Source organism: Microtus pennsylvanicus, chromosome 3 (assembly GCF_037038515.1).
Source record: "Microtus pennsylvanicus isolate mMicPen1 chromosome 3, mMicPen1.hap1, whole genome shotgun sequence".
Classification (NCBI taxonomy): Eukaryota; Metazoa; Chordata; class Mammalia; order Rodentia; family Cricetidae; genus Microtus; species Microtus pennsylvanicus.
Window position 1 is genome coordinate 80,197,485 of NC_134581.1, and position 15,460 is coordinate 80,212,944.

General features: G+C 40.2%; 1 protein-coding gene across 1 annotated transcript in view; it reads left to right on the forward strand.

The window, feature by feature from the left end:
• Positions 1-15,232, forward strand: part of Jhy (junctional cadherin complex regulator) — a 64,856-nt gene extending 49,624 nt beyond the window's left edge. Inside the window, exons 7-9 of the mRNA XM_075967819.1 lie at positions 11,586-11,666; positions 12,368-12,496; positions 14,784-15,232. Coding sequence (XP_075823934.1) covers positions 11,586-11,666; positions 12,368-12,496; positions 14,784-14,981 — 408 coding nt within the window. The 3' untranslated portion in view covers positions 14,982-15,232. The remainder of the gene's footprint in view (positions 1-11,585; positions 11,667-12,367; positions 12,497-14,783) is intronic.
• The last annotated feature ends 228 nt before the right edge of the window (positions 15,233-15,460 follow it).

Here is a 15,460-nt window from a genome sequence, read left to right on the forward strand (position 1 = left end):
CCCTTGGCTGGTGAGGTTGAGCTTGCGTAATTAACTGCTGTTTGCTATCACAGACAATCTGGGGCTTGCTGCTTGACTGCCCCTAAAAAGCGGTTATTTGGATTAAGTTTAGTGACCACAGAGCACATGTCCTTTGCTCGCTGCCCCCTGGCATCCAAGGCATTGTTTATATCTCGTTTCTCAGTAACTTTCTCGGTCTTACACATCTGAGGAATTTTCTGGAGACTTAGGTCTGCGGCATAGTCTCCTTACCTCCAGCAGTGTGTACCATTTCAGAACTGAAACAAGTCCTCACAGATCAGTCACTTCAATTCAGGCGTACCCCTTAGAGTGTACAGCGACAGTCACACACCTTGCCGGAGAGGGTGATGAATGTGTAGAGCCCTTGACCCAAGAAAGCCCTGCCCTTGCGAGGCCAAGGCCAGTAGATGTTATTGGATGGATATGTGGTGTTTTGTTTGTTTGGTTGGTTGGTTTGGTTTTTGGTTTGGGGATTTTTTAAAACAGGGTCTTACTCACTCTCTAGCCCAAGTTGACCTCTAACTCACGGTAGTCCTCCTGTCTCATCCTACTGTGTGCTAGGATTAAGGTGTGAACCACAAAGACAAGCAGTGAACGTGCTTAGGGATTTATCTGGACCGTGCTTCTATATGCAAGTGTTTGATCCCTGTGTTCAGAGACGCGGTAGTCGGTGCTGATGTCTTATAGCTGGCATTGTCACCATCACCACCATCGTCACTAACATCATGGTTGGACATTGTGCTACTTTTTTTTAGTCTTTCAAAAACCATGGAAAGGTGACCCCAAAATAACGCCTGAGGATTGTTGGACTGTAAGACTACTGAAGACACATTAAGCAGCTTAGCTGCCTAGGGCTAGAGGTGTGGGGACTGGGGACAAGGACAGTGTGGATTAACGGGTACTGGAGTTTTATTTTGTTTTTTTTTCAAAGTGATGAAAATGTTGTACAATTGGATTGGGCAGTGCTTACACAATTCGGTGACTATCCTAAAAGCCACTGAATTGCACAGCTTTAAACGAGTGAGTTTTGTGGTCTGAGAATCACATCTCAGCAATGCTGTTAAGACTTTAGGTGGAGAGAGATCAAACAGAGTCACAGCACTGGGTTCTTCCTAATTACTTGCGCCAAACTTAAGCAGATCCAGGATTCTCACCGCCAGTCACCCGGAACAAACTCCCCTAGGAGCCACCTCCGTCCCCTGGGATGTCGCTGTGTTGTAGGCAGCTCATCCTATAAAGGGATCAGCAGCCATGGGGATGGCCCATTTGGGCCACATGCTCTCCCTCCGTGTCTGTATGGAATGCTAGACCCTTGGCTCTGATTTTTTTTTTAACCCTAACCTTGATGCTTACTAAAGTTGCTAGTGAGAAGAGTGGCCAAAGATCAGCACACAATTATCCATGCTCCCTGGCACGTCCTTTGTGAGTCGGGAGCATGATTAAAAGTTAAGCTGCACCAGGGTTAGGGATGAGGTTTCTGCCCACTGATCATTTCTTTCTCATTGTCTTCAGGCAATTGGATTTATGGCTTGGACATGAGTGGTGGTTTATTTGTTTGGATTCTTTTTTTTTTAAACCCTTTCTGTCATTTTTTTTTTACTTTGGCAAATAGGTTATAATTTAGAGATTGTACAACTGGACACAAATACACTTGAAGAACGGATTTGTAGTCACAGCAGAAGTTGCCTGCGTTCACTCAGTTATTAAAAACAACTGAAGTTTTTAAAGTGTGATAAAACCGTACCTTATAAAAAGAGCCATCGTACTGCTTGGGGAAAGCAGGAATGCTAATTGGTGGCCTCAGATGTTTGCTAGATCTCAATAGTCATACTTTCACAAATTTATCTCAAAAAAATAATCAAAGTAACATACAGTGTTTACCTCACTCAATGCATCTTCAATAGACAACATTTAGCGAAATATTTAAATTATTTAATGACACTAAATGATAGAATATTTGTCTAAATATCACATTTTTTTGAAATCTACTTGATGTCAGATAAGTAAAGTGAAATACCAAAATGGTCAGTAAAAAAAAATTAATTTGTTGTATATAAATACTTTTATAAATGTATCTACAAAGAAGGGCCAGCAAGGTGGCTCAGTGGGTAAAAGTGCTTGCTGCACAGGCCTAATAACGTGTGCATATGAGTGCACATGCATACTTGCATGCTCACACACAAACAAATACTTTAAATAAAAAAATCTCCAGTATTAAAAACAACAAGAGTATAAACAAGCCAAACAGAGCCACACAAGTGGCATGTGCCTCTAATCCCAACACCGGACTGAAGAATTGCAAGTTCGAGGACAGCTGGGGTTACATAGCCAGACCCAAACCCCCAACCAAAATATATATATGGACAAATATATAATGGACAAGAAGCAGACATGAGCAGATGCAGTGCTCTGATCTTGGTAATGACTATTTTCCTAAAGATTTATTATTTTGGAATGTCCTTCAATGAGCAACAATGCCCCTGTCTATTTTTATTTATTTATATTTAATGGTTTCAGAGCAAAGGCCTCCTTAAAATATTATCTTGCCTTCTCTCGATTTGTAGACTTAGATGCACTGAGAAAGTCTTGACCATAAATGATTAACATCATAATGCGGCCAGTTCTGTTTACAGAGCCTTTAATCCTGAAGTGCAGATGTGTCGTACCTGCGTGGCACTGTATTTTGCTCCTTCTCAACAGTGACACTGAAGCCCTGGTGTGTTAGGAATATTGCCTTCCACAGCAGTGATAGACTGACCAGCAATTTCAAAACCATGGCTTCATTCTTCTCTCATACAATTAACCCAGAGGTAGGCAGTTGCTAACACTGGGGTTTCCACAGCTCCAAACATCAGAACCAAGAATTGTGTGATTCTCCTTGTTTCTCCCCTGCCTGCAAGAGTGCTGCTTCAGCTAGCTGCAGGAGTCCCATCCACTTTGGAGGTAAAAAAAATAAAAACGAGAGGGGAGTTGCCACGCCAACCTGAATAACTGCTACCCACCAAACTCAATTATAACTTACTGGCCAGACTCTGTGGTGGGGAGGTTAGGGTGGAGAGGAGAGTCAGTTTCCGAATTCATTGTGTTCTAGAAACAGTGCACCTACGATGAATGCAACAGACTTTTCCAAGCCATTGTGACACCGGAATGACTCTCGAGCAGTGCTTACATCATGCCTGGTATAAATAATCCAGAGATGACGAAGGCATAAGGGCAATGTACACAGATTATAGGCTGAGCATCTAGACCAGTATCCAAAGGGTGTCCTGGAACCAGATACCCACAGACAATAAAGGACAACTAACTGTAGTGGACTTGGGGGCTTCTACAGTGAGAGGGGCTGAAGGGAAAAGCCAGTGTAGCACCTCCAGTAGCCACCAAATTGATGTTGTTGCTACAATTCGTGCACAGTTCATTCTTAGGGCCATGAAGTTACACGAAGTAATTCTAATTAATCTGACAAAATGTTTTTATTCATTTGATGACCATTGCCAAGCTGTATCTAAGAAAAGACTCACCAGATAGATGTACAGCCCATCACAATGGCATGATGGCTCCGAAGTTAAGAGCACTTGCTGCTTTTATAGAGGACCCAGGTTTGGTTGCCAGAATCCACATGATGGCTCACAACCATGTGTATCTCCAGCTCTGGAGGATCCAACACCCTTTTCTGACTTCTTCAAGCACTACCCACATGTAAGCAAAACAACCATACACACAATAAATAAATAAATAAATGAATAAGTATCAAAAAAAATTTTAAAAGGTATACGGCCTATCTTAGGATTTAACAAAATTTACAATAACTAAAATACACATACAACATACACAAAATTATACTGAAAGCTCTTGGAAATCCTGCACACACCTCTTAACAGTTTGGATTGTGTTCTTGTGAATTTTTGTCTACACACACAAACAGACATTGAACTTTTGTCTAAATAAATGATGGTATCAGTTTGCACCAGTGTAAGATTTCAGAACAACATGACTTGCCATCTTGTTATCGGCATGGCCTGTAATCATTTAGTTTTCCTCTTTGATGATCTTGCTGATGAGAGCGCTCAGTCATTGTTTAAAATGTGCCATCACTCTTCATACATCAGAATATGAAGTTTCCCTGTATTTATATGAGCTCTCTCTACAGAGAGAATTGTAATTCATTAACCTCAAATATGACAATTTATTATTTATTATCAAATTAGTTGTGTCTACTATATAGATTTGTTTGTTTTGAATCATTCAGCTTTGTGTTACATTTGGAGTGTGAGTTTCAGTGGTTATTCTGAAAAAAGATTAATTTTACAATCCAGTAAAGCTCTTTAAAAGCAAGCCATGATCATTTTTAGTTAGTTAGTTAGTTAGTTAGTTATGTAACTTATTCAGTAAAGCAGGCTGACGTTGAAATCACAAATTTGTCTGCTCTGCCCCACCCCTCACACACACTCTCTAGTCCTGGGATCAAAGGCATATGCCACCACACCAAATACAAGACACCAAAATTGAGAGCAATGTACAGTTATGTAGTATCATATGGGTGGCATTCATCCTTTTTTCCACTCTAAGTCACATGCTTAAGTTTGTCCTAAAATGGTTATTGCCATTGTTCTGGTTAGTTTTTGACAACCTGACACAGCCCTAGACATATCTGGGAAGAGGAACATGGGTTGAGAAAAATACCTCCATCAGACTGCCTGTAGGCAAGTCATGGGGCATTTTCTTGGTGGATAGATGATGAAAGAAGGCCCAGATTATTGTGGGTGGTGCCACCCAGGGCAGATGGTCCTGGGGCATAGAAGAAAACAAACCGAGTAAGACACAAAGAGCAAATCAGTGAGTAGTGTTCCTCCATGGCTTCTGCTTCTGCTCCTGCCAGGTTCCTGCCTTGACTTCCCTCAGTGATTGAGTATGCCCTCAGAGCTAAAAGGAAAAACAAGCCCTTTCCTTCCCAAGGTAACTTTTGTTTGTGGTGTTTTATCATAACAACAGAAACCCTAAGACAAGTCATCTAAACCATATCTTTGGTGATGTCATTCTCATCCTTCCTAGGAAATGGAACCAAATTCATTGAGGAGTTGAAAGAGGAAAGGCTTTCGTTTCCCCCAAGGGCAAATGGTCAATCCAAGCTTTGGTTTTTATGTGGAAAGCTGCAGTTTGTGTTATGTCTTAAGTTAGCCTCAAATCACAGCCTACTCTGTGGCTCTGTCTTCTTAAGTGTGTGATGCTGGAGTTACAATGTCAAATTCTAGGTGCTCTTCAAATTTTCCAAAGTCACCCTAACAGAATGAAATGAATTCTTCAGTGGGTCTGGCCGAGGCTCATATAATTTGAGTACTATCAGTGGATGACAGTTGTTTTTCATCCTTGGAGTTCTCTACTGTAGGAACTCCCACGTGAATCCTAACTCCACACCTATGGGATAGGCCAAAAAGGCCCGAAAGGTCCATGACCCAGAAGGTCTTCCACGCCTGCCCTCCTGGCTTGATTTCATCTTCTAAGCAGCTTTTGCTTTTGCACAGCGACTTGCACAGCTTCCAGTTTGTGTTCCCTGCTTGTGAGCTCTGGGCTCCTTGCTCCATATATCAAATTGATTTAACTGTTCTAAATTTGTCAAGCAAATATATATTTGCCAGTATTTAACCAGGCACCGATATGTAGAACCAAAACTGTGCTAACAGTCCAGCACCACTGCTGGTTGCATTTTTCCGGCATTTTTTGCCAGGACACCTGCTGGCAAATAATGATTATTACACGTACAACAATTTACTGAAATTTCCAATCAAAGTTAAGTAAATTAACAAATTTGAAAGTTATACGATTGCAGACAATATTACCATCCAGTATTTAATAACCTTTTTGCTTGTACTATGAATGGTATTCTGCAAGGTTTATGTGATTTTCCTTATACTTCATTTATTTGATTTTGGGAATTAGTTTTGTTTATCATGTTCTATCATTAAGAAAATGGTTTGATAACAGAACCAAGTATGGTTCTATTAATGGTTCTAAGCACTTTTAGAAATAATATAGTATTTACAGACTAATAATGAACAGCTAGTTGAAAAATCAATACTATTTAATTTGAAAGACAAAATCCAATCAATGTCTAAGGGTACTGAGGCATTATCTGAAAGAATTTGTGCTGTTGAATTTAATAATCAGGAGCTGTTGAAAAGTTATGTTAGGTTAATGGATAAGGTATCTCTCCAGGAATGCAATATGGATGCCATCAAAATTATGTCCAAGAATGAGACATTATCTTTACTGGACTAATTTCATACCTTGGAATATCAATGAGGACATTAGAACAGAACACTGGACAGAAGATTCAGACCTTACAAAAGACAGTGATAAAAATATTTTAAAAGATTGAGGAAACTATCAAAACTGATGAGCAGGGGAAAAAGGTACAAGGATAGGATTTAGCCTCATCAGTATGTGCCAGAGTCTGGGATGACTTACCCAGAGTTTTAGCTGCCTATCTGGTAATATCCTCTAAGAAGCCATCTGACACAAAATACCCTAAGGTAGTCAAAGAATATACATGGCAACCTATAGGTATGAGTGACCTAAAAGAAATTAAGCAAGCAATAATATCTTATGGTCTGCATTCACCATTTGTTAGGGAAATGGTGAAAATGTGGGCTTTAAGCAATAAAGTTACCCTACATGATTGGCTTCAACTAATCTCAGCAGTTCTAGAAAATGGACCCCAGCTGTTCTGAAAATGCTATTGGTGAGAAGAGGCAAAAATTTTAGAACAACAAGTAAAAGCAAAAGGATTTGAGGCTCCCAAGATCCAAGCCATTACTCTGATCCGTAGGACCAGGCTTTCTACAATTAACACACCTTGTCCCTATGTAGCACAGCAGCTTTAAATGCTTGGAACAGGATTCAAGAACTAGGAAAGAAAATTGAATCATATATCAGGGTTAAACAGGGCCAGAGAGAACCCTTTAGTGACTTTTTACAAAGATTAACTAAAGCTGTACAAGTAGGAGTCACAGACCCAGAAGCTAGATGTGTACTTATGCATCTTTGGCTTTTGAAAATGCCAACTTAGAATACAAAAAGATACTTGGGCCTTTAAAAGTCAGATCCGCACCAATAGATGAATGGATCTTGTATACATTGAAGCTGAGACATTTGATTATAGTACTGAAGATTGGGTATGAGAAGAGATTTCCAATGGTATGAGGAGACACCAAAATGCCAAATGCTTTAAGAAGAGATTTCCAATGGTATGAGGAGACACCAAAATGCCAAATGCTTTCATTGTGGTAGAATAAGAGCATCTGAAAACGGACTGTGGAAAAGGAATTCCTAGAAATAATATCTCCTCTGGGAATGGCAAGAATAGGCAGTCTTAGCCTTCTGGAATATGTAGGAGGTGTTGCAAAGGCTGACATTGGACTAATGAAAGTAGATCAACAGATATGGCAACCTGATACCATTGGGAAACTCCTTGGGGGGGGGGCTCTTTCAGGCCCCCATGATGAACATGGTCCAATCATTCCTAGTCACTGTGGAGAACATGGCTCACCAGGAAAAATTAAAACTTCAGTACCTACTGTAAAAAAAAACAATACTCTGGATGCTGGACTAGACATGGAAGATGAATCAAAAACTTCAGTAGGAAAGAGGAAACATGTATTTTGGCAAACTTCTATAAATGATCAGAGACAAAAGCTAAGAGTGCACATAAATAACATTGTAATTGAGGGATTATTAGACATGGGTGTAAATGTGATTATCACTACTCCAGAATCTTGGCATCTGAATTGGCATCCATATTCAAGAGGCAGATGTTCAGTTCCTAGGAATTGGAACCCTATCTCAAGTGAAACAAATCACAAGATGGATTCAATGCTTAGGGCCAGAAGAACAGAAAGGAAGGCTGAGGCCATATGTAGCTAATATTGTAGTGAAGTTATGGGATCATGACCTGTTATAGCAATGGAATACCCAGATTAACATTCCTACAGTCCCAGAAATATGAGTTTCTGGAGAGTGTATTATAAGGTATTATAAACGAAGGTCACCAGCCATTTAGGCCATGCAAGAACACAAAGGAACTAGCAAACCTTTAGAGGTACCAACAGCTCTACCTTTAAAATGGTTAACTGAGAAACTAATATGGGTTAAACAGTGGCCTTTAACAGAAGATTAACAGCAGGCTTTAGAACAGCTGGTACAGGAACAATTAGATGCTCAACATATTGAAGAATCAATCAACCCTTGGAATTCTCTTGTATTTGTTGTTTAAAAAAATTGGAAAATGGTGACAGATCTAAGAGCTTTCAACAAGGTAATTCAACCTATGGGCCCTCTATAGTCTGGGATTCCTCTGCCTTCTCTATTACCAAAAGGATGACCTCTCATAGTTATTGATTTAAATGATTGTTTCTTCACTATACCTTTACAAGAAAAAGACAGAGAAAAAATGCCTTCACGGTGCCTACTTATAATAATTCTCAGCCTACTACAAGATACCAGTGGACTGTCCTCTCACCGAAAATGCTCAATAGCCCCACCCTGTGCCAATACTTTGTAAGTCAGTCATTGAAAATAATACATAAACAATTTCCTAAGTCTATAATTTACTATTACATGGATGACATTCTGCTATCTGATTCAAATGCAGATATTTTAGAAAGAATGTTTGAAGAAGTAAAGGAATTTTGCTTAGATGGGGATTACAAATTGCTCCTGAAAAAATACAGAGAGGATATTTAGTCAATTACTTATAAAATAGGTTAACAGAAAATTAGAATGCAAAAGACACAAATTAGAAGAGACCTATTGCAGACTCTTAATGACTTTCAAAAATTGTTAGGGGACATTTGTAGTCTATGACTGCAATAACACCTGATCTAATAATTCATTTAAACAAAACCTTCAAAGCTGGCTTTGGAGTTGGACAACGGAGATCCTTCTCTAAATCCAAGCATGTTGTTAAAAGAAAAATTGAGAATTTCTGTCTCATGTCAGGAGACACCTGGTGTGAGACAGAAAGAAGAAAGATTTTAGGAATTATTTTACTTTTCTCCATACCTATTTTGTCTATATCATATCTCTCATTGAATATATGTCTATATGAATATTGTTGAAGCTTTCCACAATGAACAGTAGATTTTCCTGCAATAATCTTTGAAATTTCTACAAAGAATATGGGGCCCCACAACAACTCCACCTGGTTGATATGGCATCATGATGCTGGCAGGGCTACTTTAAGAACAGTTTTGGGTACCAGTGCTCAAGATGGTTCCATATTGGTTAGATGAAATAGTACACCTTCTTAGAATGCTCTGACCAGAACTCCAAATATGAACCTTAGAAAAACCCTACTGACTACTCAGAGACTATTTGCAATTATACCAGACAGTAATCTTGGAACTTAACCATCATTTTAGTTTCACAGGATCCCATAGAAAGAATATCACCCTCATGACAGCTGAAGGCAATTCTAGAAGACAGCGTCCCCTCTACCAACAAAGTTTATCCTCAGGGTTAGGGACATCAATTAGGGGTTGATTATAACTGATATAGGGTTGGGGGTTGGAGTGGAAATTATGTAGGCTCAGAGATCTCTTTGAGAAAAAAAGGGGAAATTGAATGGGATAATAGGTAGATTAGTGTGAGCTTACTCACACTAATAACAATAATAGTGAGTAATAGAGTGAATACTTGTGAGCTATTATTTATGGACAATTTACATTGGTATAAATTTTTGTATATTGACACAAGTTCAAATTATATTTGTTATATTGAATATGCTTCTATTTCTGTTTACAATATTTTTACACCTAGGTGAAGTTATTTTTTCATATTGTATGTATACCTCTGCTTAAGACATTTTGTACGTTGATACAACTTTAGAATATATTTATCATATTGCACTATACATTTCTACCTCTGACCAAGATACTTATATATTGTTTACATTTACATTTGCTGCACAGTTGCTTAAAGATTGTTCAATATTTAATATTCTAATATGAAGTCTTAGTCTTTAAAATATATAAGTATTAATTATTATTATTAAGTATTATTATAGGTCTATAATCATCCATGTTTGTCATACTTATAGTTAGACTAATCACATTCTTTAGATACATAGAGATTGTATTCCACATAGATAGATAATCTTGAACCACTTCAAGGATCTGTAGAATATGGCGTTTAAATAACTTAGAGTTTTGTTGATGCAAAACATGATTGCTCCTAGCAGCACCGATCTATTCCTGAGAAAATGTTGAGCACCAAAGACACTCCACTTGGAGCTTGTTTTCTTCTTGGCAAAACTGGCCTTTGGGCAAGAAACTGCCCGTGCCTTGACCACTAAGAAAATGCACAATGTCCGAACAGGACAAACAGGATTTTAAAAAAAAAAAGACTCTCAAACCTTTGATGGTTCTGAAAATTTTCCTGCCTTGAAATAAGGTCTGTCAGTTACTCTAGGCCTTAGCCAAATTTGGGTGATTGCCCAGGTAGACAGTTGTCTCTGTCATCTCCTGTACATTTTGGAAGCTTCTTGATTGCACTTCCTACCTACTCAAGTAATATTATCTCCCTTCTCAGGCCTTTGATGGAGTTGAAGATTAGATAGTCATAGTTAATTTCCTCTTATGATTTAGCCAAGCCATTTCTAATACAAGACTAGACTCCTTAAGATAGAATGATTATTGAAACATTTAGCATATGTTCCTTGCTTAATATTGTTTATGCTGGTCGTAATTCTAATTTTTATAGTTGATATTTGTCCTTATTGCATATAATTTTTATTAGGCTTAGAACTCTTTTATTTAAACAAAAGGGAGAGGTGCTGTAGGAACTCCTTTAGCCAATAGCCTTTAAGATACCAGCCCACTTGGATATGGCCCCTTAGACTGTAAATGCCCAGGTAAAGCCTGCTCTTGCTCTCTCTCAGCTTCTGGATTTGGTAATTGGAATAATTGGATACTCAATTCTGAGCTAGTGTAAATTGTTTTATAACTTCTATCTTCAGTTCTATACTATCCCAACAACAGGTTGTAAAATGTTGAGGCTGCAGTGTCAGCACTTGTCTTCAGAGTGTCTCGAAAGGCACCTTTGTGTGAGCTGTTTCTCTTTTACACTGGATCAATTTCATGTCGCCCAGGAAGACATTGAACTAACAGAGATCCATCTGCCTCTGTCTCCCAAGTCCTGGGATTAAAGGTGTGTGCCACCATTGCCCAGCCTCTAGTGGCTTAGTGCTGCGCTCTGATTTGCAGGCAAGCTTTATTTGTTAAAACATAAACAAAATATCACTGCAACAAATCATTACCTTGAAATTGCTTATTATTTCAGAATTGACTTTCTTTTACTGGAGAAGTGAAAAAGTCAAAATATATTGGCTAAACCAACTACAAATACCAAATAGACTATGATCAGTAACTACCATGAAAATGGCGCCATTGCCAAGAAATGCGCTCGTTTTCCCACCTTCCACAAGGGCTTCTGGTCTCCTCTGTCCTTTCCTATGACTACTTGGAGGGGACACTGATCCTTAAGAGGAACCATTTCTGTGGTTTTGATTTCAGAGTTCCAAGCTGAAAGGCTATCAGAAAAGAGACGTGAAGCTTGGAGGCCTGGGACCTGACTTCGAGTCCGTCAGAGACAAAGTAAGTGGCATGTGGCATTTTCAGACTTGGTGTCCTCTGCCTGTCCTTAGCAATATGGTGGGGGGGATGCACTCTGGCATCAAACCCCGTGCAAACATCTGGCACTGAGTAGACACCCCTCAGAACCAGCCATGCTGACACAATAGAGACCCAGATACTCCTGCTTGGAAAAAAAAATCTTAGCCTGTGTTATTTTATGCCCTGCCTTTCAGTTCGATCTGAAGAGTGGGGTGCGTGAGTGTGGAAAGGGATGCGTGTGCTGTGTGGTTGTTGGTCTCGCTGATAGAGTTGTCCTGATAACTTTGAAGTGGCCACAGAGAAGACACTTAGGATATGAGTTCCCCAGCCCCGAAGCAATGCATCCACTTTACTCTCTCTCCTCCAGTGAAAGGAGATCTTCCTGTAATGTGTTTGAACTGCAGTTGCACTCAGGCATAAAAAGAGGATAGTTCAAAGTTGGAAGCAAAAATGAAAATAAATTGGGTAAATGCAACAAAGAAGAGGCTGAATAGGGTTTAGCCTCTGTTAAGAGAGCCCGGGGAGGGCCGCTGCACTCACGGCGGATTCTCCAGGGAAATATTAACCAGTTCACTGCTGCCACCTTACACAAGTCACCCCCCTGAGCTGCCCACCTCAGTTAAACCAGTGTCACTGGGAGAATTAGCAGAGGTTAGCTCACTTTACTCCATTTCTCTGAGCAGATGCAAAAATTAATGCAGCAGAAAGCATACGCAAAGCAAGTCCAGGAAAACAACATGAAGACACTGTCCGTTCTGTCCAAACCACAGACAGCAAAACCTGAAAGTAAAGCAGTGATTTCTCGGCAGAAGGTAAGGAGCTCGCATCGGGGCACGTACTGCTTCCGTCAGAACTAAAAGGAAACTTTGGTCACCACCTAACCTTAAACAAGGTGTCTGGAGCCAGGCATGGTGGCACATGCCTCTAATCCCAGCACTAGGGAGGCAGCGGCAGGTGGATTTCTCTGACTTAGAGGCCAGCCTGGTCTAGAAAGTAAGTTCCAGGACAGCCAGTGCTGCTATGCAGAGAAACCCTGTGGGAGGAGGTGGGAGATGTGTTTGGAACACAGGAGACATTTAGTCACAGCCATTCCTGAGCTTGCAGTTATCCACTAACACACACACACACACATACAACTGTTAGGTCGGTATGTTGTCTTAGTTTTATTCCATGTGAAAATAACAAAGTGACTTCTCATCAAGAGCTAGCAGGCTGGATTAACTATTGCTTTCATTCTTTATAATTAAATTACTTTCAAGGAAATTAGCATCCTCATGTTGTTCATGCAAAATAAATAAATAAATCCTCATTGTTTCTTTTAAGTTCTTTTCACTATGCTTTTCCAGGGAGAATGTATGGGTTCCTCTGGTGGAAAAAACAAATTTAAAATACTGAATGTGTGTCCTCTGAGTTGTCATCTAACAAAGACTCGGGATGGGAACGAAATGTGTGCTGTGAAGACCCTCTGCCACCCCCTGCCTGCCTCAGCTGATCCATTCGGTCCCATACAGCCATGGGGACTCCTGGCAGGAGAAACAGGCGATGTTTTGGTGCCTTTAGGAACGGAACGTGTGCAACCTGTTCTCGGTCACCAACCATCATATTAACTCTTCCTCAGACTGTGACAGCCTCGTTTTCCACCCCGCCGCATTTTTATGCCAATCCCAAAGTGACAAATCTATTAGAGAAGCGCCGTGCCTCTCTCATACATAAGTTCAAAAGGCGAACGTTTTATGCTTTCGTGTTTTTTTTCCCTTTCTGGTGCTTGGAAATCTATCCGTTCCCATTTCAGTTGTCAATAAATTCTCTTTTTTAAGATTTATTTATTTATTTGTTTATTATGTACACAGTGTTCTGCCTGCACACCAGAAGAGGGCACCAGATCTCATTACAGATGGTTGTGAGCCACCATGTGATTGCTGGGAATTGAACTCAAGACCTCTGGAAGAGCAGTCAATGCTCTTACCCTCTGAGCCATCCCTTCAGTCCCAATAAAGTCTCCTTTAAAAGCAAAGCTTGAGGCTGGGAAGGTGGCTCAGTGGTTAAGAGCACTTGCTATTTTTACAGAGACCCAGGTTCAGTTCCCAGCACCCATGTAGTGGCCTCATCTGTAACTCCAGTTCCATAGGACCTTCCTCTTCTGACATCTGAGGGTGCCAAGCATGTACGTGATGCACAGACACGTATGCAAGCAAAGCACTCGTACACATAAATCTAGCAACAAAAGCTTAAAACTGCAAAACCAGTATGAATTCTGTTGAATTCCCCCTCCCCCATTTGCTCCTCTCCCTCTTCCGGCACCCTCAGATGAACAGAACCAAGGGTCATGTTCATGTTGGCAAAGGCTGTCTTTGAGTGGCATCCGTAAGCCAACTGATCCCATTTTTATCATAACTTCACCTTTAAAACATGGCATCCATTTTTTTAAAAACTATATTTTCAGCATCTATTTTCTATAGATACACTTAAAAATACCCAACTTTTCTTTCAAAGAACAATGGGATGCAATGAACAAAGTTGAGTTTTCATCAACTACAGTGTTGTCTTCAGTCTCCGAGTCCTTCAGCTACAAATAAAGCTAGAGAGGCCTGTTGATTCGATTGGAATCTTGGTTTTAACAAGACTCTCAGAGAGTTGGCCCAATAAACTAATGAGATATCTGCTAGCAAACACTTAAAAGAATCTGCCAGAGCTGAGCGGTGGTGGCGCACGCCTTTAATCCCAGCACTCGGGAGGCAGAGGCAGGCAGATCTCTGCAAGTTCGAGGCCAGCCTGGTCTACAAGATCTAGTTCCAGGACAGGAACCAAAAAGCTACGGAGAAACCCTGTCTCGAAAATAAAAAAAAAAAAATCTGCCATGGTAAAATGGTAAAAACATCTGAGTAACCTAACAGCTGTCCAAACCCCTCTCCAGCTCCTTTTCACTCCACAATGCCTTGTTTAGTGACAAACTTACTTTGTGTAAACTACGCACAATAACGTGTTATCTGCATTCAGAAGGCATTTCTGCCCATAATTACAGCACTCTCCACCGCTATCATAAACCTCTTCTAAGACTAACTTCTCACTTTAAATGGTGTTTTTTCTATTTTGCCCCAGGCTTTGGAATATGCTAAAACCATCCCCAAACCCAAACCACCAAGTCTGACGGATCAAGCACCAAAGAAAACTAAGAAGACACAGAACGGTGAGAAAGAAGGAAGCTTACCAGAAATTTCCCTGCTGGAGATCCTGCAGAGCAGGCACGAGCGAGAGAAGCAGGCCGTGGCCGCTTTCAAAGTCCTTCACATTGTCTAGACAGCATTTGGTGGGGATCAGAACTGCCATGAAAGAGACGCGGAGAAACGAAACAATTCCGTCTACACTGGCAACCCGGCGCTGTCACCTGCCGGCCGCCTTTGTCTGCTCTGTGCAGAAGTTACTGTGGGGCCCAGGCAGACACTGGGACGTGTTTAACCTTCTGGATATGAAAATACATAGTTTATTTATTTTAAAATCTTTTAGAATATGGAATGATAGAGAGCTAAACAATAAAGCCATTGGTTTACATTGGGTCTTCTGGTTTGTTAACTACCTCTGTCCTTCTGCCACGTCAGGAAAATTTACAAGTCCCTCCAAATAAATTTGTCTGCGTGTGTTTCTTTACCCCCCTGAGACAGAGTTAGTTTTTCCTAACATGAGTTTAGCTGATCTAATCACTGAGGTAATACTTAGGCTTTCAAGTTTCAAAAAAGTCTATTGCATAAAGTGGAAAATTTGAAGATATGTCTATATGT